We start from the raw sequence: 23,346 nt of genomic DNA on the forward strand, positions 1-23,346 counted from the left end.
AGTAGTTGTTTTCTTCCCCGCGTTGCGGGCATAAGTGTAAACCTTCTTTCTTAATCAATGAAAATGGCAAATCTTTTGCCTTGTTTAAAAAAACAGTTGTTGAGAAAAAATGTGACATGGAAATATGCATCAGCTCTACCACAGTTGGTTGACTGAAACTGTTAAATTCATGGTCACATTAACTCTTATTCAGGGAGTAGCAACCACATTAACTGAAGCTACAAAGTACTGTACCATGCAAATAAGAACAACTACTGCCTGGTGTACTGCATTCACCCTCAACGAGACCATAACTCCAATAGCTAAGAAAAAACTTGACATCATGCTAATATACTTCAGCTACATCTAATACCACAGTTGTCACTTGACTCAAACTGTTAATTCCATTTGTCACATTCTTAGGCATGGGGCAGCACATTCATGTTACACCAGGTTAACTGAATCTAGAGGTAGCATGGAAACAAGAACAACATACAGAAGACCACAGCCAGGTGAAATCCTTTAGATTGCCACGCGCCAACTTGTCGGCAAGGTAGGTGTTCAAATCTGCGAAGAGAGTCCACGCTATCAAACCCAAGGTAGCTTCGAACACAGAAAGATGATCTGATAACAACTCCCCTGGATCTGGACAAACGAGACAAAAAAACTCAGACAACACAAGAAGAATTTCCACTCAATTTGTGCATATTAGTTGAAGAGTTGTACCACCTCAAAGGAACAAATATTTTGGACTTATATTAGGTAGGTAGTATCACAGGACGGGGCACAATAGCATAATATTGACCTCAACTGAATCTGAAACATGTGACTGCAAACACACAATTCAGACGCACACGAAGATAAATGAATTCAGATCTAAAAAAACTCATACGAAATTGCTTTTGCAGGAATTTGTTTACTGCGTATGCACACTCTATCAGTATAACAAACTTCCAACTAAACAAAGAAAGAAACTGCAGGTGTTGGTAGCAAGAAACAGTGCAACCACCTGAAAACTTGTTATGTTTCAGTCCATCATCTCAACCAATATAATTTGCTTGGAGATTCGGAGCACAACCATGATACTGAGGATCTAAGAGTGGTGGAGACATTGACTGCAATAAAGAACAATTTCAGTTGAACGTGTTGGTAAGCACTCCCTTCAATCTTATGCGGTTGATTCAGATAAAACAACATGACGGGATAACATTTCAGTTGCCTGTGAGCACAAGCTCTTCTTATTTAGAGCAGTGACTCATGATCTTATCTGTGACCGTAGTAGTTATGAATGTTTATCTCGAAACAGCATCGCAAGATAAAATTATACATCTGAAGATGACTAAAAGAGAACTTTTCTGCCTCCTTAAATCTATCAAAAGAAAAAGTGTACAAAATGGGATGTCTTTGACTCGAATGAATTTCTCGAGGTGAAACAATCCAAGGTAAACTGGATATAAAGTTGTACTCCTTCTACTCAAAAATAATTACAAGACCTGCTGTTTTTAGTGATTCCATCTGGACCAATGCATAAGTTACTCATAGTGTACAGGATCATTTCTCTTACTAACCACATTCTCTTAAAAAGGTGATCGAAACAAACAAGACAAGCAACACAATTATGTTCTCAAACCTTCTTAGTTTTCCCATGAGCACAAGAAATTAACACTACTATATCAAACAATAATTGCCAATTGCAATAATGAACATGAAGCAGTAGACAAGTCATGTGATAATTATGAAGGGAAGGAGATAACTTGGAAGCAATAGAAACTTTACCACTTCATATTCTCCTTGAAGACAACAATGATGGTGGTAGTTGATATATGTGTATGTCTCATACATAAGATAAAACGGATCGTCATAAAGCCTCTGAAGCTGCAATGTCTCGACATCCATTGAGAAATATCCATCAAGTGGATTCTCTAGAGATGAGGCACTTGTCTTTGTCAAGAGCAAGTACCTCTCTGTTGCATCTGTGATATAATATCTGTACCCAGAATCTAGTGAGATTGTCTTCTCCACCTGCCACTTCCTGGGACTCTTGCCTTTGTTCCATGCAACGGTATAGCTTAGATCGGATGCAGTTTCACCACGGAAACCAAACATCCCAAGCCTGCCTTCCTCTGCCTCCACAATGGCTAAACCCCTCTTGTTCCATTCTCCGGGCGGGAGGTCAGCAATGAAGAACTCCATCTTCCTGGTGTCAAGCAAGAGTAACTTTTTCCTCCTGAATTCCACCCAGTCCCAGTAGAAGCAGTCGTAAGCATAATGGCGCCTGAGAATAAAAGGGTGGACCCATGACATCTCGGCCATGTCGTGCTTGCCAAGGCCCAAATCACTCCAACCCTTGGATGCAGCCGCTTGCCATTGCCCGGTGCTCGAAGAGAAGACGAAGGCAGCCAGACTAGTTTTGCAATTTGCCATCAAGATGACTCTGAATGTTGTCTCTCCCGCTGCCACCTCATCCTCGCCGAGGGGAACGAGGAAAGCCTTGCACCGGGCCTCGCTTACCATGGGGAACGGGTGCTCCAGCGAAGCGGCTAGGTCGTGAGGTACCGGAGGGAGCAGGACGTACCGGCGGTGCAAGGGGTCGCACACCGCGAGATCTTTGAAAACCGGGGGCTGCTCATGCTGTCGGAGGTCGCGGTCGAGGAGGACGCGGCCGTCGCGGGAGTCCTGCACGGTCCAGTGGCAGTAGGAGTCGATGAAGGAGAAGTAGAAGTCGGCGGCGACGGCGAGCGCGCGGGCTGCGGGCGCGGATGGGTGCGGCGGCAGAGCGGGACGGAACCTGCCGTAGTCGAGGAATCCGAGGAGTGGTGGTGCGTGGAGGCGGCGGAAGCTGCGGAGGAAGGACCTGTCGGTGGCGAGTCGGCGGAAGGAGACGCAGGCGGCGGAGGCGCGGGCGAGGTCTTCCGCGGTGGGCAGCCGGAGGAAGATCTCAACCAGGAGGTGGGCAGGGATCACCGTCAGAGGCGACGGGCTGCTAGTTGCCATTGGCGCGGAGTGGGGAAGGTGGCGAGGGAGGGCGGCCGGAGCAGTCAGCCGTCGGGAAACCCTGGACGAGATAGGAAAGAGAGGAGCCGTTGGCTGTGCCTGTGTGCGATTGTGTGGGTGAGTGTCGACCGGCAGCCGAATGGGCCTTTTGGACGGCACTAACCAGCCCAGTTTCAGGCCTGGCATAGACTACCAGGTTACCAATAAAACAAAATCCCCCTAAAAAAACCAATAAAACAAAATCCCCTAAAAAAATAAAAAAATGCCCAATAAAAATTCAAACTTGAGCTGTATTTTATTCTCAAAACATAAAATTAATGACCTTCATTTTGGATTTCTACAGCTCTAGGAACCTTTTTGATGCGCCTTCTCTTCACCATATCTACACTATGTGCTGTATTCAAAGGCTACAATTTTGTACTCCCTCCATATCAAAATATATGACCTCTTTTGACACTATTAGTATACTGCAAGTAGCTCAGGTGCACTCTATGTACCTAGGTAAGCCAAGGTGTTCTTTTTTTTTTTGAGAAAAAGAATATGTACCTCGGTAGAAAGTTTATAGAAAAAAATAGTTCTATTATGCAAAAATCATCCAAAAGGCTGAGGATCAAAATGCATGGTTGAACTGAACATCTGTATGATTTGCGCAAATCAGACATGTTCTTTAGGGTTTAGCAAGAGATCATTTCATCTTCTTACCGAGCAGCGCTACAATCAAGGATCAGTTCTCATCAAGTCTGCTAATTAACTTTATCGATTCTCTGGTTCTCAAGATACTGTTAATTATTCGATGCTTATGATCGGTGGATCAAGTGGTAACATGAGAATTGAGAAGTATGTAATTGCATGAGATGCACGCGTTAAATACACTCTGACACGCTGGTGGTCTAGTGTAGCTACAATTTGATCAATGGATATGTAAACATGATTTCAGTTGAGAAAAGATATTCCTCTTGAAATTTAGCACTACATGACACTTCTCCGAAGTGAATCGATATGTATTTGACACTCCAGCTCGTCTTGCATGGTTTTGACGGTCCAAATTATATATTCCATGGAGCTAATTTTTTGTCCCTCCCTCACTCCTCCAAGCGAAGTCCATTCTGCTGGCAACGTCCATGGGTCCCCTTCGCCTATGACGGTCACTTTGGGGCTATATGAGGTGTGTGTGTGTCAGTGTGTGTGTGTGTGGGGGGGGGGGGGGGGGGGGGGGGGCTGTGCGTGCACGGGGTGTACATAGTTTGTTCCTCGGCGATTGCATATATTCACGTTTAGAAGTAAAGTTCTCCCACTCTCATCCCATCTCGATTGTGGCCGACGCAACCAAGGAGCGAGTTAGAAATAAGGTGGAAGTTGCATCTTCCAAACCTTTTGAGGCAATTACGCTTGTAGGAATAGGAAAGATGACACATATCTTCGTAATTGTTTCATCAGAGACATGAAGAAATGAGATGACATATATCTTAAATTCTATGAAATAGGAATAGAAAAGATGTCCTTTGATTCACATCATAGAATTTGGTTTTCATTGAGTCTAAACTAATGTTTATTTTTCTATGCCATATGGATGATAGGAAGAATTCCTCCATAGGACTGTGATTTTAATCCTACAAACTAGAGGTCTCTAAAGGAATTTTTTCTATAGAAATCCTTCCTATGAAATTCCTACAAAATTCCTCCGAACCAAAGGAGGCCGAAGCAGTTATGTGCATAGTTTAAAAAAGGTGCACTTAAGCATGCCTAGGCTTGGCGATAACAAAACGCTTAGCTCTTAATGCACTTAATGCGCGCTTATGTTTGTGTTTTGATCAAAATCTGCCGCACGTATTGAGGAGGTCATTCGGCCCCTCCGTGACATGGTGGTCGCTCTGCAGGGTTGGACAGTTCAGGTCTCGGGCCTCTTTGTTGGCCATCAATTGGTCTCTTGAGGTGCGAGAGGGAGGAACTAAGGGGAATGGTGGGGGACATTTCCCTTCCTTGGCGACAATGGGTTCGCCCCTCCCTAGTGTGAGCATGAGGAACCCGCGCCTCTCGTTGTTGAAAATACGCTATTTTTTTCAGTTCATGGTATTTTTAATTTGTGAACATTTTGCAAATCCGCTATTTTTTCAAATCCATGAACTTTTCAAAAAAGATGAACCTCTTTTAAAATCAACGGTCAAAGGTCAAACATGTCAATGGTCAACTTGTCGTCCAGGTCAACCATGAAGAAGTTTTTTTTTGTCGAACCATGAAGAAGCGACCGGGCGTATGCTCTTGACGAGCGCTAGTTGATTGCTCGTGTAGTTGGGTCGCCCCATGAAAAGTGACATGCGAGCGCTGCATCTGCTAACTAGCGCAGCAAACTGTACCAGGCGCTCTCGTTGTACAGGGAGTAGCTTCACACAAATCGGCGCACACACCTCATTGTGCTGGGTCTGTCCCATTTTTGTCTTCCTTTGACCTTCAAAAAATAGGTGCATGAAGTAGGATTCGAACTATAACCAACTAGAGCAGCTCAATTGTTTTTTTCTTTTGTTTAACCTTTTTTCTTTCATTTTATTCATTTCTTCTTTGTTTCTTCTTCTTTTACATTTTCTTAAATTTGTGAACTTTTTTCAAATTCATGAATTTATTTTAAGGATGTCGAGAAACAACAGGCTCTCAGACGAAGGCTTTTGGCATAACGGACACCCTTTGTCAAACATGGTTTAGTTTTGGATATTCTTCAAATGTCCCCAACTTTTGCAGGAAGGTGGGCATGCCCATGGTAGGCATCAATGCCAGGTTTAAACGATTTCAGGTTTAAACGATTTCAGACACTGTATGCAAGTTGCGACACACCCAGCCATTTATCGGTCTTATTTCAGCAGGAAACTTTAGAAAATGAAAAACTTGTTGAAAATCCAAACAACTTGGCATGGTGCCTTGAATTGGTCATAAGGCCATGGAAAAAAATTGGGGTCATTTCAAGAATGTCAAGAAACAACATGCTCTCAGACGAAGCCTTCTGGCCAACAAAAAACCATTCATTGAACATGATCTAGTTTTGGACATTCTTGAAATGAAGCCAACTTTTGAAGGAAGGTCACTAGTGCAGAACCGGGCAATAGCACCGGTTCGTGAGGCCCTTTAGTGTCAGTTTTGTAACCGGCACTAAAGTGTGGTCACTAAATCCCCCCCCCCCTTTAGTACCGGTTCAGCACGAACCGGTGCTAAAGGCCAACCACGTGGCACGAGCCAGCTCCGGGGGCAGGGAGCCCTTTAGTACTGGTTGGTGACACCAACCGGCATTAAAATGTTGGGGGGTTTTGGGTTTATGATTTCTTTTTCATTTAATTTTGTGTTTTCCATTTAATTCTTTTTCGTTTCTGGTATTTTACGATACTACACATTGTACACGTTATATATATATATATATATATATATATATATATATATATATATATAGAATTTCTAGTAAAACCGATCATATATATATCATCAAATGTCTCACAAACCACCATATTAATTAATTCAGACATACACACATGTATATATATATACAATTAGCTAGCTATATACAATTTCTCCTACAATGTTGCCTTCGGAGCCAGTGGCATTAGCCTAATTGGTGCCTTCGGAAAACGATGACAATTGGAAGTGGTTCATGGGGGCGGTAGCGGGTAATAGTATTCTCCCTTCGGATCTATGACCTTGTCGAGCAAAAATCCCGTTATTTCCTCTTGAAGTGCTTGAACGCGCTCCGTTTCTAGGAGCTTGTCCCGCACCTCTGTGAACTGTTAAGAAGGAGATCAAAATATGCATGTGTATTAGTTGTGTGACTAGATATCAATAATGGTGTAAAAATTGTGAATAGTATTCTGACAAACATACTCATTCCTGTCTTTGAGATCTGCTCCTTTCGGACGTCATCATGCAAATGTTCTCGCAAACGCAGAATGCACACAGATCAGTCCCCTGCGCCTGCTGAAGGGCCTTTACAAGAATGGAATTTGATCAGATAATAATTAATCAAGCATGATAATTAAAGAGATGGCAGCTAGCTAGCTAGCTAGTACTACTTAACTACTTACCTTGGGTCGAAACCATTTCAACTTTTGTTTCCATTCGCCTGGAGTGACAGTGATGAACCTTGCCCAAGCCCTGCCCGCCGACAAAAAAAATGAATAAAGGGGTTATTAAATAGTTCATATCAGGAAATGACGAACTAAATAGGTCGAGATATATAGTTAATAATGATTGAAATTACCTGTTGACTATCTCAAACAAGTTGTTATAGTCAGTTTTTATTTTGAGTAGTGAGTCCGGTATTTCAACTGTTCCAGCGTCAACTTTAATGATACACAAGATCCAGTGAAATCTGCATGCACACACATTTGCATGTCTTAATTAAGCGGGCATATGTAAGCAAAAACATGTAGCTAGCTAGTAGGCAAAAACAGAGAATTTGTAGTACAAGACAGTGTGACTCACTGGAAGTTGTAAGGAAGTAGTATATCTTCATTGTATTTGAGGCGCTTCAAGAACTCTAGCATGTTGTCCTCTACATGCTTTTCATGATATACTCAACGGCCACAACTTTCTGATGGTAGTAATGATCCTTCTTGACTTCCATCATGAGGGACTCTCGATTGGAACTCTTGGTAATGTCCATGTACCATTGATGCAATTCATACATTCTCGTTGGGAGCTTCTTGACCTCGTCTGGCTTGACCAAAGGTTCGCCTCGGACATATTTCCGTTTTATTTCCTCCTCTCTAAGCACAGGCATGGGCTCGATCTCGAGGAGTTGTCCAACAGTGATATTGAGAATTCCAGCCTGCGTTATATGCTCCTCGGTTATTACCACATTGCCCACCTCGGGAACGTAAACTTTTTGCCCACAATAATATTGGGCGCGCGTACTCTCACGTGTTGTTGGCACAACAAGCGAGGGGATCGATTGCGCCGCCTGTTCTCCCAGCTGGGGAATGGTTTTCCCGTATTTTTTGACAGCTGCTTGTTGTTTGCTCGAGCTCGAGCTCGCCTCCCTCTATAGACGTGCTCGATTTAACTTCCTGATGTGGCGCTCATAGTCTGTGTCAACAGGCTTCGGAGATGGTGGTTGAGCCATACGAATGAAGTGGTCAATCGTTTCCTCAGGCACTTTCTCCCTTGGCGGCGGTGGCGGTTTCGGTGCCCAGATAAATGCTCTATCATGTTTGGTAAAAAAATGTAGTATGGAAGTTCAAGTGGCTGTTATGGTAATTTTGTGCATTACCGCCGAAGGATTTGAGGACAAATATCTTGGTTTACCGGTGCCTCAAGGTCGAATGAAGGCGGGCAAATTTCAATCCACTAAGGACAAAGCTCTCAAAATACTATTGGACTAGATAGAGAAATATGCTTCTTGTGGGGCAAAAGAAACGTTGATTAAATCTGTTCTGCAAGCTCTTCCGGTGTATGCTATGGGTATTTTTAAATTCCCGGCGTATCTGTGCGAGGAATTATCTCAGATTATAAGAAATTTCTGGTGGGGGGATGAGGAAAACAGAAGGAAGACTCATTGGTTGGCTTGGGATAAGATGACAAAGCCTAAAGCGGAGGGTGGTATGGGTTTTCGGGATCTCAGATTATTTAACCAGGCTCTTTTAGCGAAGCAGGCATGGAGGCTGGTGGTAAATCCGGAATCTCTCTGTGCCAGAGTGATCAAGGCAAAATATTATCCACATGGGCATATTTTAGACACAGCTTTCCCGCAGTCGGCTTCTCTCACATGGCAAGGTATTCTGCATGGGTTCGAGTTGCTTAAATCCGGAGTTATTTGGAGAGTGTGTGATGGGGCTAATATACATATTTGGAGAGATAATTGGCTTCCTAGAGCTTCTGGACTTAAAATCTCTGCAAAGAAGAATAGAACTAGAGTTAAATGGGTTCGGGAATTGTTCATGAGTGGTGAAAGGAGATGGGATGAGGAGCTGGTTAGGCATTTATTTTACCCTTATGATGCGGATGAGATTTTGAGGATGCGGATCCAATCAAATGGGGAGGCAGATTTTGTTGCTTGGCATTATGAAAAGTCTGGATTGTTCTTAGTTAGGAGTGCGTACAAGTTAGCGCTCACCCTTAAGGATAACAAAGAGGATGAGGGACAATCCAGTGAGGCGGTAGGGACGGAGAGGAAAATTTGGAATATTATTTGGAAGGCAAACATTCCTCAGAAGATTCGTATTTTTGCATGGAGGGTTGCTTCCAATAGCTTGGCCGTACAGGTTAATAGAGTGGCGCATCATCAAGCCTCTGTTAGTACGTGTTCTATTTGTGGCATGGAGGATGAAAATACCTTCCATGCGCTTGTCTTGTGCCCGAAGGCGCGTGCGCTTCGCATGGCCATGAGGAACATTTGGGCTCTACCTGATGAGGAGATTTTCAGATATACGGGGTATGATTGGTTTATTGTTCTCCTGAGTCAATTAAACCCCATAATGCGAGACTAAATTATATTCTTATTCTGGAGGACCTGGCATTTGAGAAATGATTTTATCTTTGGTAAAGGAAAGAAATCAGTTTCAGCTTCTACTTGCTTTGTGGAGAGTTATTGGGCGTCCTTTGGTGCATATCATTCTCCGAGGCCGGTGGATTTTCAAAATAAAGGAAAAGGGTCGTTGGTCCGGATTAGCGGAGTTCCTAATTCTCTGGATGCGAGTAGTGGCTGGTCCCCGCCTCCTGCAGGTTGGTTCAAGATTAATGTCGATGCTAGCTTCGTGGAGTCCATTAGAGAAGCCAGTGTGGGGGTGGTGGTCAGGGACGAGGAAGGGAAAGTTATTGTTTCGTCGTGGGATTTCATTGGTGCATGTCAAAGCGTGGAGGAAGCGGAGCTTAGAGCTTGCATTGCCAGTCTCTACAAAGGTATTTCTCTTCATAATCCTATAATTTTAGAGACTGGCTGCGCTTTTGTGGTAGCGTCTCTTGCATCGGGGGACTATGACAGGTTTGCTATGAGTGACCTGAAGATGGAAGCGTTGAGTATCTCAAAGTTGATCAACAATCTTCAATTGTCAAAGATTAGCCGTACGGCCAATATGGTGGCTCATTTAATCGCTAAGTATAGCTTCGACAATCAATTAGATGGTATTCTTGTAAATGATGTACTGCCCTGTGTGGTGAATATTGTATTGAATGAGTGTACTGGTGTGGTTGGTTAATTAATATAAGTTGGTGTTCAAAAAAAATTGCCACTCTTTTGTGGTTGATGATGGAAACACAAAGCAGATGGAGGAAGCGGGGTCAGTGGACGAGGAGAGAGGGAGAACGGGTATTGGTCTGATGACGAAGAAAGCCCTAGCCCCAGGTGCAGGGGGCGATGATGAGGACGATAATGGCATGAAGAAGGCTGAACAGAGGCAGTGCGGAACCGTGTTGGCGGCGATGCCAAGGTAAGGAGACGACGATGTGTTGTCGACCTGTGGATGTGGAAGCGTTGTTGTAGCACCGGCGCTGCCATGTTAGGTCGCAAATCAGTAGGTAGTGTACTTGTGGAGCTGCAGACTTAAGCATCCTATCGAGTTGTTGTTGTTGCTGTTGTTGTAAGAAGATGATAGCATCCCATCCCGTGTTGTTTTACTAGTTTCTGGAGTAGTAGATGAGGGGAGAGGGTGAGGTGTTTGGTTGTCTGTTGTATGTACCTCGTGTGTAGTGTAGTGTAGTGTAGTGTAGGGTAGGGTAGGGTAGGGTTAGGGCCGGCCTTGAAGTTTCGGAGGCCCTAGGGCGAACTCAATAAATGGGCCCAGTGGTCGAAGTGTTTTCTTTTTAGATTCCATACATTGATATGAAAATATATTGTAAAACCATAATAAACAATTATAAAAAAATTCAGGTGGATAATATCTAGTAACAATGTTTTACTTTTATGTTCTAGATCAAATATCAATAAGTTACAGAGCACAACAAAAACAAATGCCTTTAATAATCATGAGAAACGACTCCATCCATTTTTCTATTCAAAAATCATCAATGGTAGTGTCAAGATTAATGATAATAATTTATCTGCTCCTTTACTGTCTTTCTTCTCAAAGCTAGACAAGTGTTTTTCAGGCGACATGTTTGCAAAAAAAAAAGGAGCGAGGCCGACACCTGAATGTTATAGACTGGATTAAATTAGCAGCAACAATCTCCAGCTATATATATAAAAGCCAACAAATGTTGCTTTTACAGGAATAAAAAAAATTTACTCCAGATTGAGATTGAGGACTAAAATAATTCACACAAAAAATACCTCGGTTGTTCAGCTCAAGATGGGAATGGGCCGACCCGGCCCTGGCCTTGGACCTGGCTCTGTGGCTCCAAGGTCAATTTATGAGGCCATGAGTCGGCCCATTTCATCATAAATTTCTAGCCTCGCTGACCCGTTGGGTACACGAGGCCGATCCAAAATCCAAGGAATACACACTTGTGTACAAATGAATAGCTGGGCGGGCCAGCCTAAACAAGCGACAAAAAAATTATGAACCGTACGAGTACAATACTACCCACCCATTAGTCAATACTAAGTTGTTTTGAATAAATATACAGCGTTGGATGTGAGGTGTGTAGATACAGGCTTGTCTTCCCGTGGAGTGGGTTGCAGTTGGATGGGCATTCAGAGTTTCAGAGTGCGAATGGTAAAACTCTAGTGCGTTCAGGCAAGCTAAGCAGATGAATAATTTCTCGCGCATTCAACTGGCTACTCACGTATTGCAGTATGCATATGTAAAGAAAACATGATTTAGGCAGGGCGACCAAGGCACCATTTTGCCGCTACATGGCGCCAGAATGGGCCGACCCGTCCGACCCGTCGGGTCGCACGGTGCCTGCTCTACTGACCCATATATTATTTGAGGCCAACCCACTTGGCCCATTGGCCTTGACTTTTTGGGCCGGGTCAGTGACCCAGCGGGCCGACCCGGGCCATTCCCATCTTGAGTTGTTCTGCCGTTCCTTGTGCTAGAAGCCGGCAGCCATTGCGATGGAGTAACTCGGTGCTAATCTGCTCCATTCTCTAGGAAAAGCAAAGACAAAGTAATCACCGTGGGGCCTTGATCACACATGCATATAGGTCGCTAGATTGGATCCGAGAAATTGAAGAGGCGATCAAGCAAACCGCCACGGCGCCGCGCAATCACGTTTTTTTTTTTAGGATCCACCGTCGCCGGCCGCGCAATCACTGAGTAGCAAAATTGATCTGAATCACAATTCCACTTTGATTGGTTGGTTCATGGCTATGGCACAACAAGCAACAATGGGATGATTGCAGATTGACTGCAGCAATCATATTTATTACGTATTATATTACTGATTGATGAAACAGAGGCATGGCTATTTTACTTGCTGGTGGTGGTTTTAGCAGAGGCGGAAGCAGGGGAGACGACGCAAGCAGAGCACGCTTCCCCTGTTTCTTCTCGTCTTGCTCCCTAGCTAGGTGTCTCGGGCTCCCAACAAGAGACGGCCAAGTGAGTTGGCGTGGAGGAGGAAGCAGGCCATGAGGGGGCGATGAGCAAGAGCGGGATCCTGCTGTTGCTGCTTTTCTATCTCCTCTGCCTCCTCCTCCTACTGTCTGTCTTGTCTCGTCTGCTTAGCTCCCTCCCCACTGTCGCACTCTGCACGCACACACGCTATCTCTGCTTCCATTATTATGGCGGCTGCGCATAGCCTGAAGATCCAACACATCAGCATATCAAGGCATCAAGCTCCTATACTGACAAATCAAACTTCAGAAATACAATCGATGGGAGCAGCACCTTGAGAATGGGATGGCACCCCATGGTGCACCCGTGACCCGCGGTGGAGGAGATCTGGCCGGCGGCCATCAGCACACACAAATTAGCACGGCCGCCAAACATCAAGCTCTAGGTGAGGCCCTATTGGCTTCAAGTAACAGCGATGCCTTACTCCGGACAGGCGAAGAAAACAATTCGCGAGTGAAGCTAGCGACGCGCGCGCCGGCTGGTTGGCGATATCCGCCGTATTTTCACGGATGTGCTCAGCCACGTTTTGAGAGAATATTCCAGGAATCTTGGCTGCCCATATCCCTGCTCGCCTTTCAACCAAACGTGTGGCAAATACTTCAAAAGTGGCTATCCCTAGCCATCTGCCGGATGGCCACCAAACCAAACGGCCCCGTCATCGCGCGGGTTGTCCCCTCCTCTCAACACGCCGCAACGGGAGCAAACCCAAGCACATCGCCGTGGCCCCCCCGGCTCGTAGCAGGAGGTGCCACACCTCCTCGCCGGCAACACAACGATGCTCCACCACCGGGCCGCTGGCGATGCTTCGCTGCAATGCCGACGCCAGCGCGGCGATGCTCCATCGCAGCACCGTTTACCGTCGTAGCACCAAATGGCCGCCAGCCAAGCTTCACTGCAGCGCCACCACCGCAGCACCGGCTGCCCCGTCGCAACTCCATCACAACACCCACCACACGTCGGCGGCTTCACTGCACCACTCGTCCCTGCAGCAAGCGGCCTGATTGGTGCGTGACGCTTGGGCACCAGCTGCCGGAGCAGAGATCTCTGTGGCAAGATCCACGAGCGGGAGAAAAGGTAGGGGATAATGCAAGGTTGCGCCGGAAAAGCGCGCACAAGTCTCTCGATCCACTTTTTTTTGTGTTGGTTGTTTTTCTTTCTTGGCCCACCAAGTTCCCTTGACCCATCATGAGCCGTTCCCTTTTTTCTCATCCTCTCTAGTGGCTCGTCATCACCCTTCTTCATATCTTCTTCCCCGTGTGACCAGCGCAGCGCACCCCAGATCTTCTTCAACCTTCATCTTCAGGGTTGGGAAAAAGAGTTACAACCGCAGCTCGGCGAAGCTGCATCCATTTCTCGGCGGTTCGATCACCATCATGGCACTGCAAGCTCGAGAGGCGGCGGGGTGCTGCCTGCTACGACCATGGTGGTTGCGTGCTGGAGCTAGCGACAATTTTTGCTACATCCACTCATGGCGGCTACAACCTGCCACGGTGGAGACAATGATTTGATTGAATCGTTGTTATTTTTGGCTACGATCGGCGAGGCTTTTTGCTACATCCATTAAATGGCGTTGACTGGTGGTCGTTCGTGCAACCACGTGCAGCAAGCGTCGACGAAAAAAAAGCTTCAACGGGCATGAGAAAAAACTTCAAACAGGGGTGCGAGTGGTGTCTCTGAGGGCTGCGGCCGGCGGTACGGTGGTGCTTTGATGGACATGCTACGATGGCAACGGCTAAGTGCTCAACAACAGAGTTGTCAGACGACACAGTTTTGCTACGAGGGGTGACGACATACTGTTGGAACCGGCGAGGACGGGTGCTACGAGGGTGACCACCGACGATGAGGGCGGCGGCCAGCATTGAGGCAAGCGGCAAGGATGCCCGGCAAGCTAGCTGGCGTAAGGACCACTGGCTACACGCGATGGGGCGCCATGGCTTTTCATTTGTTTCTCTAACGAAGGAGTTAGCAAAGGGGAAGGCTACGTGTAGATCGTGCGGCTGTAACTTAAACAAACCATTAGGGGCGGTGCGACTGGCCGAAATTTCAGCCAGCGCACTGGCGCGTATCACTGGCAAAGGAAAACGTGTGGTCGTGCGAAGGGATAGGGAGAAGTGGAGAGTGGTGTGTGGACCTAGCGTGACACGTGTCAAGTAAAGGGGGTTGTTTACGGGAGAAAGGAATCGACGAGTTGAAAACAAACCCTTTCATTATCCCCTTCCCTTCCTTGCTACGTGCAACGGGACAGACAAGCCAAAGCCAAGCCAACATATCTGCAACATAGTTGAAGATTTATTTAGACGAGCGATTTGATTGACCAACATGATATTACTATTTCAATCAAATAATGGAAAAAAGAAGTATACAACATATTGTATCTATATCCATTTATATAAATATAAAGAGAGAGAGTTGCGGAGATCCCAAAAATCTTACATGTTCAACCCTATCTATCTAATAGTCTACACCGCTCTAGTGTTTAGCGCTAAACATGTTTAGCACTAAATACATTTATCACCCTTGAGTACTTAATAACATGTCTGGTATCAACGTCATCAGTAACAAAGTAATTATATCCTTGGGAAAAAGATAAGGGGACTTTCTACAATCTGAAGCCATATCATAAAGGGTCATCGTGACCTAGCTATAAATAGTCAACCCCATCCACCATAAGTTGGTTAGTTTGTGACAAGTGTCATTTCGAGCAACCTATCCTCCTGCAGCATTTGAGATAATCCAAGTGAGTAAAAGCCTAAGTACCCAAAGTCTAAGTGATTGAGCATCACTTAAGAATCTGTTAGAGTGAACCAAAGACTTGTTACTTTTGAAGATTGTGATCTTCCAGACGATTAAACGCCGGTTCAGAGCATTCAAGAGTCATTGTGGATTACCCAAGAACTAGTATGTGAAGGCTGATAGATCTACCACAAGTGATTATGTGAGGTCTAGTTGATCTTATCTCAAGGAGAATATAGTGATCTTGCAATTTTATCCTATTGGAAAAATAGAGAGGTGGAGATATAGTTCCACTCTCATAATAATTGCAAGTAGGAGTGGCAAGCACATGCATATTATATTCATCAAAATCATCATGTGCAACGGTAAAAGGCAACCCATTAATATAATTCTTAATAAGGGCAAACTTCTCCGATATAGTGTAGTCGGGAGAATTCAAAAAGATAATAGGACTATCATGTGTGGGTGCAATAGCAACAATTTCATGTTTAACATAAGGAACTATAGCAAGTTCATCTTCATAAGCATAATTCATATTGGCATCTTGGCCACAAGCATAGCAAGCATCATCAAAAAGGGATATTTCAAAAGAATCAACGGGGTCGTAGTAATTATCATAGTATTCATCCTTCGATCGTGGCACAAACCGGTACGAATGCCCCCCTTTGGTACCGGTTGGTGCCATCAACCGGGACCAAAGGCCTTCGCTTCCCGTGGCCAAAACTTTAGTCCCACCTCACTAGTTGAGAGGGGCGCGGAGTGGTTTATAAGCCCCACAGCCGCACCCCTCTCGAGCTCCTCTCGGTTGCAGGCTTACGAGCCTAATTGTCACTGTTATGCTTGATGGGCCAACTGGGCCTTCTGCGGGACTGAATCCTGGCCCATGATAGGGTTTCTAGTCGTATTCAGGCCGTGGTGACCCAGTAGTTGGCACTTTTTTATTTTTTTTGTTGCTTTATTTCTTTTATTTCGTTTCTACTTACAACAAAAAATCTTACTGTTGCTATTTTATTTATTTTATTAAAGTTAATTTATTTTATTAAAGTTTATTTATTTTACTTTTATAAAGTTTATTTTATTTCTACTTCTTTATTTTATAAAAGTTTATTTTATTTTATTTTATTTTGTTTCTACTTATTTATTATATTAAATTTTAATTTGTTTTATTTTGTTTCTACTTATTTGTTTTATTAAACTTTATTTTATTTTATTTTATTTCTACTAATTTATTTTATTTAATTTTAATTTATTTAATATTGTTTCTACTTTTTATTAAAGTTTATTTCGTTTCTTTCTGCTTTTCATGTTTTGAACAGAAAATACTTTGATAATTTCAGTGGCATGAATTTTATATAATTTTAGTTTAAAAAATACTAGAGGTTTATAAAAGCTTTTTAGTTCATTCCTTTTGCTATTAGAGTTTTATAAAAGTTTTTTAGTTAATTTTCTTTTTGCATGTTATCATCATTTCATCCACATAGTATGTGCAAGAAATTAGAGAGGCTTACGGCAAAAACTGGATGCACTTTGTGTACAAAATGCACAATCTCTTTCGAAGTATCAGGGTTTCATACGGAAACTCGTCTATTACAAAGGGATTTCATTTTTTTGAACTTATTTGAACTCCATACTTTTCTGTGTTCAAAATGCACCATTCAAAGCCACATCATCAATTTTGAACCCTTTCTGACTTCATTTGTTATTTTTCATGCATTTACTGGTAATTTTGAGCTATAAGACCCTGAAATTGAAAAGCACTACAAATGAACTCTGAAAAGGTTGAAAGTTGGCATGGTATCATCATTTCACCCACATAGCATGTGCAAGAAAGTAGAGAGGCTTACGGCAAAAACTGGATGCACTTCGTGTACAAAAATGCGCAATCTCTTTTGAAGTGTCAGGATTTCATACGGAAACTCGTCTGTTACAAAGGGATTTCATTTTTGAACTTATTAGAACTCCATACTTTTTCTATGTTCAAAATGCACCATTCAAAGCCACATCATCAATTTTCAACCCTTTTTGATTTCATTTGTTATTTTTCATGCATTTACTAATTATTTTGAGCTATAACACCCTGAAATTGAAAAGCATTGCAAATGAACTCTGAAAAGGTTGAAAGTTGGCATGGTATCATCATTTCATCCACATAGCATGTGCAAGAAAGTAGAGATGCTTACGGCAAAAACTGGATGCACTTCATGTACAAAATGCACAATCTCTTTCGAAGTATCAGGGTTTCATACGGAAACTCGTTTGTTACAAAGGGATTTCATTTTTTTAAACTTATTTGAACTCCATACTTTTTCCGTTTTCAAAATGCACCATTCAAATCCACATCATCAAATTTCAACCCTTTCTGACTTCATTTGTTATTTTTCATGCATTTACTGATTATTTTGAGCTATAAGACCTTAAAATTGAAAAGCACTACAAATGAACTCTGAAAAAGTTGAAAGTTGGCATGGTATCATCATTTCACCCACATAGCATGTGCAAGAAAGTAGAGACGCTTACGACAAAAACTGGATGCACTTCGTGTACAAAACGGATAATGTCTTTCGAAGTATCAGGGTTTCATACGGAAACTTGTCTCTTACAAAGGGATCTCATTTTTTTTGAACTTATTTGAACTCCATACTTTTTCTGTGTTCAAAATGCACCATTCAAAGCCACATCATCAATTTTCAGCTCTTTCTGACTTCATTTGTTATTTTTCATGCATTTAATGATTATTTTGAGCTATAAGACCCTGAAATTGAAAAGCACTACAAATGAACTCTGAAAAGGTTGAAAGTTGGCATGGTATCATCATTTCACCCACATAGCATGTGCAAGAAAGTAGAGAGGCTTACAGCAAAAACTGGATGCACTTCGTCTACAAAATGCACAATCTCTTTCGAAGTATCAGGGTTTCATATGGAAACTCGTTTGTTACAAAGGGATTTCATTTTTTTGAACTTATTTGAACTCCATACTTTTTCTGTGTACAAAATGCACCATTCAAATCCACATCATCAATTTTCAATCCTTTCTGACTTCATTTGTTATTTTTCATGCATTTACTGGTGATTTTTAGCTATAAGACCCTGAAATTGAAAAGCACTACAAATGAACTCTGAAAATGTTGAAAGTTGGCATGGTATCATCATTTCACTCACATATCATGTGCAAGAAAGTAGAGAGGCTTACGGCCAAAACTGGATGCACTTCGTCTACAAAATGCACAATCTCTTTCGAAGTATCTGGGTTTCATACGGAAACTCGTCTGTTACAAAGGGATTTCTTTTTTTGAACTTATTTGAACTCCATACTTTTTCTGTGTTCAAAATGCACCATTCAAAGCCACATCATCAATTTTCAACCCTTTTCAGACTTCATTTATTATTTTTCATGCTTTTACTGATTATTTTGAGCTATAAGACCCTGAAATTGAAAAGCACTACAAATGAACTCTGAAAAGGTTGAAAGTTGGCATGGTATCATCATTTCACCCACATAGCATGTGCAAGAAAGTAGAGAGGTTTACGGAAAAACTGGATGCACTTCGTCTACAAAATGCACAATCTCTTTCGAAGTATCAGGGTTTCATACGGAAACTCGTTTGTTACAAAGGGATTTCATTTTTTGAACTTATTTGAACTCCATACTTTTTCTGTGTTCAAAATGCACCATTCAAATCCACATCATCAAATTTCAACCCTTTCTGACTCCATCTGTTATTTTTCATGCATTTACTGATTATTTTAAGCTATAAGACCCTGAAATTGAAAAGCACTACAAATGAACTCTGAAAAGGTTGAAAGTTGGCATGGTATCATCATTTCACCCACATAGCATGTGTAAGAAAGTAGAGAGGCTTACGGCAACAACTGGATGCACTTCGTGTACAAAATGGACAATGTCTTTCGAAGTATCAGGGTTTCATACGGAAACTCGTCTGTTACAAAGGGATTTTATTTTTTTGAACTTATTTGAACTCCATACTTTTCTGTGTTCAAAATGCACCACTCAAACCCACATCATCAATTTTCAACCCTTTCTGACTTCATTTCTTATTTTTCATGCATTTACTCATTATTTTGAGCTATAAGACCCTGAAATTGAAAAGCACTACAAATGAACTCTGAAAAGGTTGAAAGTTGGCATGGTATCATCATTTCACCCACATAGCATGTGCAAGAAAGTAGAAAGGCTTACGGCAAAAACTGAATGCACTTTGTGTACAAAATGCACAATCTCTTTCGAAGTATCAGGGTTTCATACGGAAACTCGTTTGTTATAAAGGGATTTCATTTTTTGAACTTATTTTAACTCCATACTTTTTCTGTGTTCAAAATGCACCATTAAAAGCCACATCATCAATTTTCAACCCTTTCTGACTTCATTTGTTATTTTTCATGCATTTACTGATTATTTTAAGCTATAAGACCCTGAAATTGAAAAGCACTACAAATGAACTCTGAAAAGGTTGAAAGTTGGCATGGTATCATCATTTCACCCACATAGCATGTGTAAGAAAGTAGAGAGGCTTACGGCAACAACTGGATGCACTTCGTGTACAAAATGGACAATGTCTTTCGAAGTATCAGGGTTTCATACGGAAACTCGTCTGTTACAAAGGGATTTCATTTTTTGAACTTATTTGAACTCCATACTTTTTCTGTGTTCAAAATGCACCATTCAAAGCCACATCATCAATTTTCAGCCCTTTCTGACTTCATTTGTTATTTTTCATGCATTTACTGATTATTTTGAGCTATAAGACCCTGAAATTGAAAAGCACTACAAATGAACTCTAAAAAGGTTGAAAGTTGGCATGGTATCATCATTTCACCAACATAGCATGTACAAGAAAGTAGAGAGGCTTACGACAAAAACTGGATGCACTTCGTGTACAAAATGCACAATCTCTTTCGAAGTATCAGGGTTTCATACGGAAACTCGTCTTTTACAAAGGGATTTCATTTTTTTGAACTTATTTGAACTCCATACTTTTTCTATGTTCAAAATGCACCATTCAAAGCCACATTATCAATTTTCAACCCTTTCAGACTTCATTTGTTATTTTTCATGCATTTACTGATTATTTTGAGCTATTAGACCCTGAAATTGAAAAGCACTACAAATGAACTCTGAAAAGGTTGAAAGTTGGCATGGTATCATCATTTCACCCACATAGCATGTGCAAGAAAGTACAGAGGCTTAAGGCAAAAAATAGATGCACTTCGTGTATAAAATGCACCATTCAAAGCTACATCATCAATTTAGTACATATAGCTCTCATGGATAGATAAGTGACCAAATTAATAAAAGTTCATCATCACATTAAAATCAAAGTACATACATAGTTCTCACTGATCAACATATAGCTCTCTAGAGCATCTAGTTAAACCATACATTGAAACTATGTGAAACATTTCAATGCAACAATAAATGCGATCATAATCACAACCAAGGTAAAAATTGATCCAACTGCATAATGATACCAAGCCTCGGTATGAATGGCATATTTTCTAATCTTTCTCATCTTCACCCGCATTGCATCCATCTTGATCTTGTGATCATCGACGACATCCGCAACATGCAACTCCAATATCATCTTCTCCTCCTCAATTTTTTTTATTTTTTCCTTCAAGTAATTGTTTTCTTCTTCAACTAAATTTAACCTCTTGACAATAGGGTCGGTTGGAATTTCCGATTCAACTACCTCCTACATAAATAAAATCTATGTTAACTTGTTGGGCATAATTGTCATAAACAATAAATGAACCAAATAGTTATAAAAGATAATATATATACCACATCCGAATCATAGCCAGGACGAGGTCCGATGGGGGCGGATACCAAAACCATTGCACTATATAAGCACAAGCAATAATAAAAGTAAGAAAATTAGACAAGTATCTATCTAAAGTAATAATTTTTTTCTTTCAAAAGAAGATAAGAGGCTCACCACAGTGGTGCAGGCGACGAGATCGGCGCGGGCGATCGACGGCGGTGAAGACAGGGACAGGACATGATGGACCGCTAAACCTACACAAATCTCGGAGAAAATGGAGCTTCGAGGTCGAGCTTCGAGAGGAGAAAGCTTAACTAGCGTGGCTTGGGCATTTCATCGAACACCTCGTGTGCATAGGAGATGAGTTAGAGCACCGAAATGCCCTCTCCTTGCCGGACAGAAAGAACAGAGCATTGTGGAGTGCCCTGCTGCAGCGACGGGGTATATATAGGCAACTCATTTGTCCCGATTCATGGCTGGAACCGAGACTAAAGCCCAGCCTTCTATCCCGGTTCGAGCCACGAACCGGGACCAATGGTTGTGGGCCAGGAGCGAGGACCATTGGTCCCGGTTCGTGCCTGGAACCGGGACAAATGGGTCCACACGAACCGGGACCAATGCCCACGGGGCCCCGGCTGGCCCCCTGGGCTCACGAACCGGGACGAATGCATCCATTGGTCCCGGTTCGTGAAAGAACCGGGACTAATGGGCTGGCCAGGCCCGAACGGAAGCCCCTATTTCTACTAGTGACATTAAATCATGACTGATATTTATATCATGAAAATTATGTTAAAATCTCTTGATTGTCTCTGAAATTCATTGAAACAAGACTAAAAAATGAAAAGGCCTGAAAATGAACGTATTTAATTTTTTATGAAAAGTTTGTTCAAATGCAATTGAGACGTTACTGAAACAAGACCAAATAAAATGAAACATATGTAAAGATAAATGCACTTGAACTTTATGAATTGTGAAACGTTTCTTGAACAAGATTGGAATAAAATGAAACATGCTTAGCAATAACATGCAAAATTATGTTTCCTTTGAGAAACAAAATAAGCGACGATTTAATCGGCAGCTAAAGTCCTCTTGATACACAATCACATCAACTCAGTAGACGTCAAAATCGCTACACGATCAGCCAAACATTTGCAGCGCTTCGCCCCTACATTCCGACGTTCCTGCCGGAGTACCGGAGTAGTGCTCGCCTCGCCGTCGACGTCCTAGGAGAACCATGTGCCCGCGGACGCGGACCAATAGCACCCGGACGCGGCGTCGTAGTAGTGCCCCGTGCTGCCGCTGTAGTAGTAGGCCGACGACGGGTCGTACACGTAGTCCCAGCCCACCACGCCGCCGGCTTCCTCCTCCGTCGTCGCACCCGAAGCATCAGGCTGCGCTGCAGGCGGTTCAGGATTAGCTGCGTGTCCACTGGACGATTCCGCTGCGGTCTTCGAGCCGGCGCCGACTGCGTCGTCTCCGAACATGTCCACGTAGTAGTCACGGGTCGCGGCGGCGGTCTGTTGGTCAGCTTCGTCGTCTTCTGGAGCCTCACGCGCCAGGCGGCGACGGCGACGCGCGTGCTCGTAGTCCCAGGCGCCGCGCTCGAAGGCCTCGCGGTCGTCCGTGTACGCGTCGAGGTCGCCGCGCCGCACGAGCTCCGCGGAGGCGTCCATCAGCTCGTCGAACGTGCACCGCGCCGCCTCGTCCTCGTCCATCCCCTTCCCCCCTCCACGTTTGTCTCCCTTGAGTCTCCGCAGCGCATGCGGGACCGTCTCGCCGGGCTGGAGGAGGCCCGCGATCCGCTTCTTGATGTCGAAGACGGCGCGGGAGCCGACGACGCCCTCCAGGATCCGCTCGTCCTCCTCCTGCCTCTGCATGGCCTTCCTAGCGCGCTTCGTGGCGGCGGGGCCGGGGGACTCGCCGTCGACGTCGGTGGCGCCCAGCCAGGGCTCCTCCTTGTTCTTGGTGCCGCCCCGCGCCGCGCGCTCCACGAAGCTGTCCCTCTCGTCCAGGAACCCGATGTCGCCGCGGGTGCCGTGCGAGGACACGCCATCAAGATCGTCATCGTCGAGGAAGTCCTAGGCCGCGGCGCCGTCGTAGCGTGGTGCTTTGGAGGCGGCCTTGGCGTCGTCGTCCTCGCCGTCTCCGGCGGGGCGCTTGGTGCGGCGCGGCGGCTCCATAGGGTTTGGTCGGAGAGAAGAGACGACGAGAGGTTGGAAGATATACCGACGTAGTCGTGTTGGTGCACCCATCGGATTCGTTTTGGACTTACCGACGTAGCGAACCAACGTGGCGCATCATCATTTTTCTTCTCCGAGAGGAACTGGGCCTGATTCGTGCGCCCATTTCGGCCCACTGACGTAGCAATTCAGTCACTGCACACCGCCAACA

The 23,346-nt window shown here is 43.7% G+C and overlaps 1 protein-coding gene across 1 annotated transcript; it reads right to left on the minus strand.

Moving 5' to 3' along the window:
• Positions 1 to 751: 751 nt before the first annotated feature.
• Positions 752 to 2,973, minus strand: LOC123153795 (uncharacterized). Its single transcript, XM_044572735.1, has 2 exons — positions 1,756 to 2,973; positions 752 to 808 (listed from the first exon to the last, which is right to left on the minus strand). The coding sequence occupies exons 1-2, from the start codon at positions 2,971 to 2,973 to the stop codon at positions 752 to 754; spliced, it is 1,275 nt and encodes a 424-aa protein (XP_044428670.1).
• Between the last annotated feature and the right edge of the window lie 20,373 nt (positions 2,974 to 23,346).

This window comes from Triticum aestivum, chromosome 7A, assembly GCF_018294505.1.
Source record: "Triticum aestivum cultivar Chinese Spring chromosome 7A, IWGSC CS RefSeq v2.1, whole genome shotgun sequence".
Taxonomy (NCBI): Eukaryota; Viridiplantae; Streptophyta; class Magnoliopsida; order Poales; family Poaceae; genus Triticum; species Triticum aestivum.

Bases quoted from the DNA above. Each gene is read 5' to 3' on its own strand.
- LOC123153795 (XM_044572735.1), bottom strand. From the start codon at position 2,973: ATGGCAACTAGCAGCCCGTCGCCTCTGACGGTGATCCCTGCCCACCTC. The intron at 809-1,755 runs GTAAAGTTTCTA...GTGTGTTTGCAG, and splicing joins TTCAAGGAGAATATGAAGTG to TCACATGTTTCAGATTCAGT.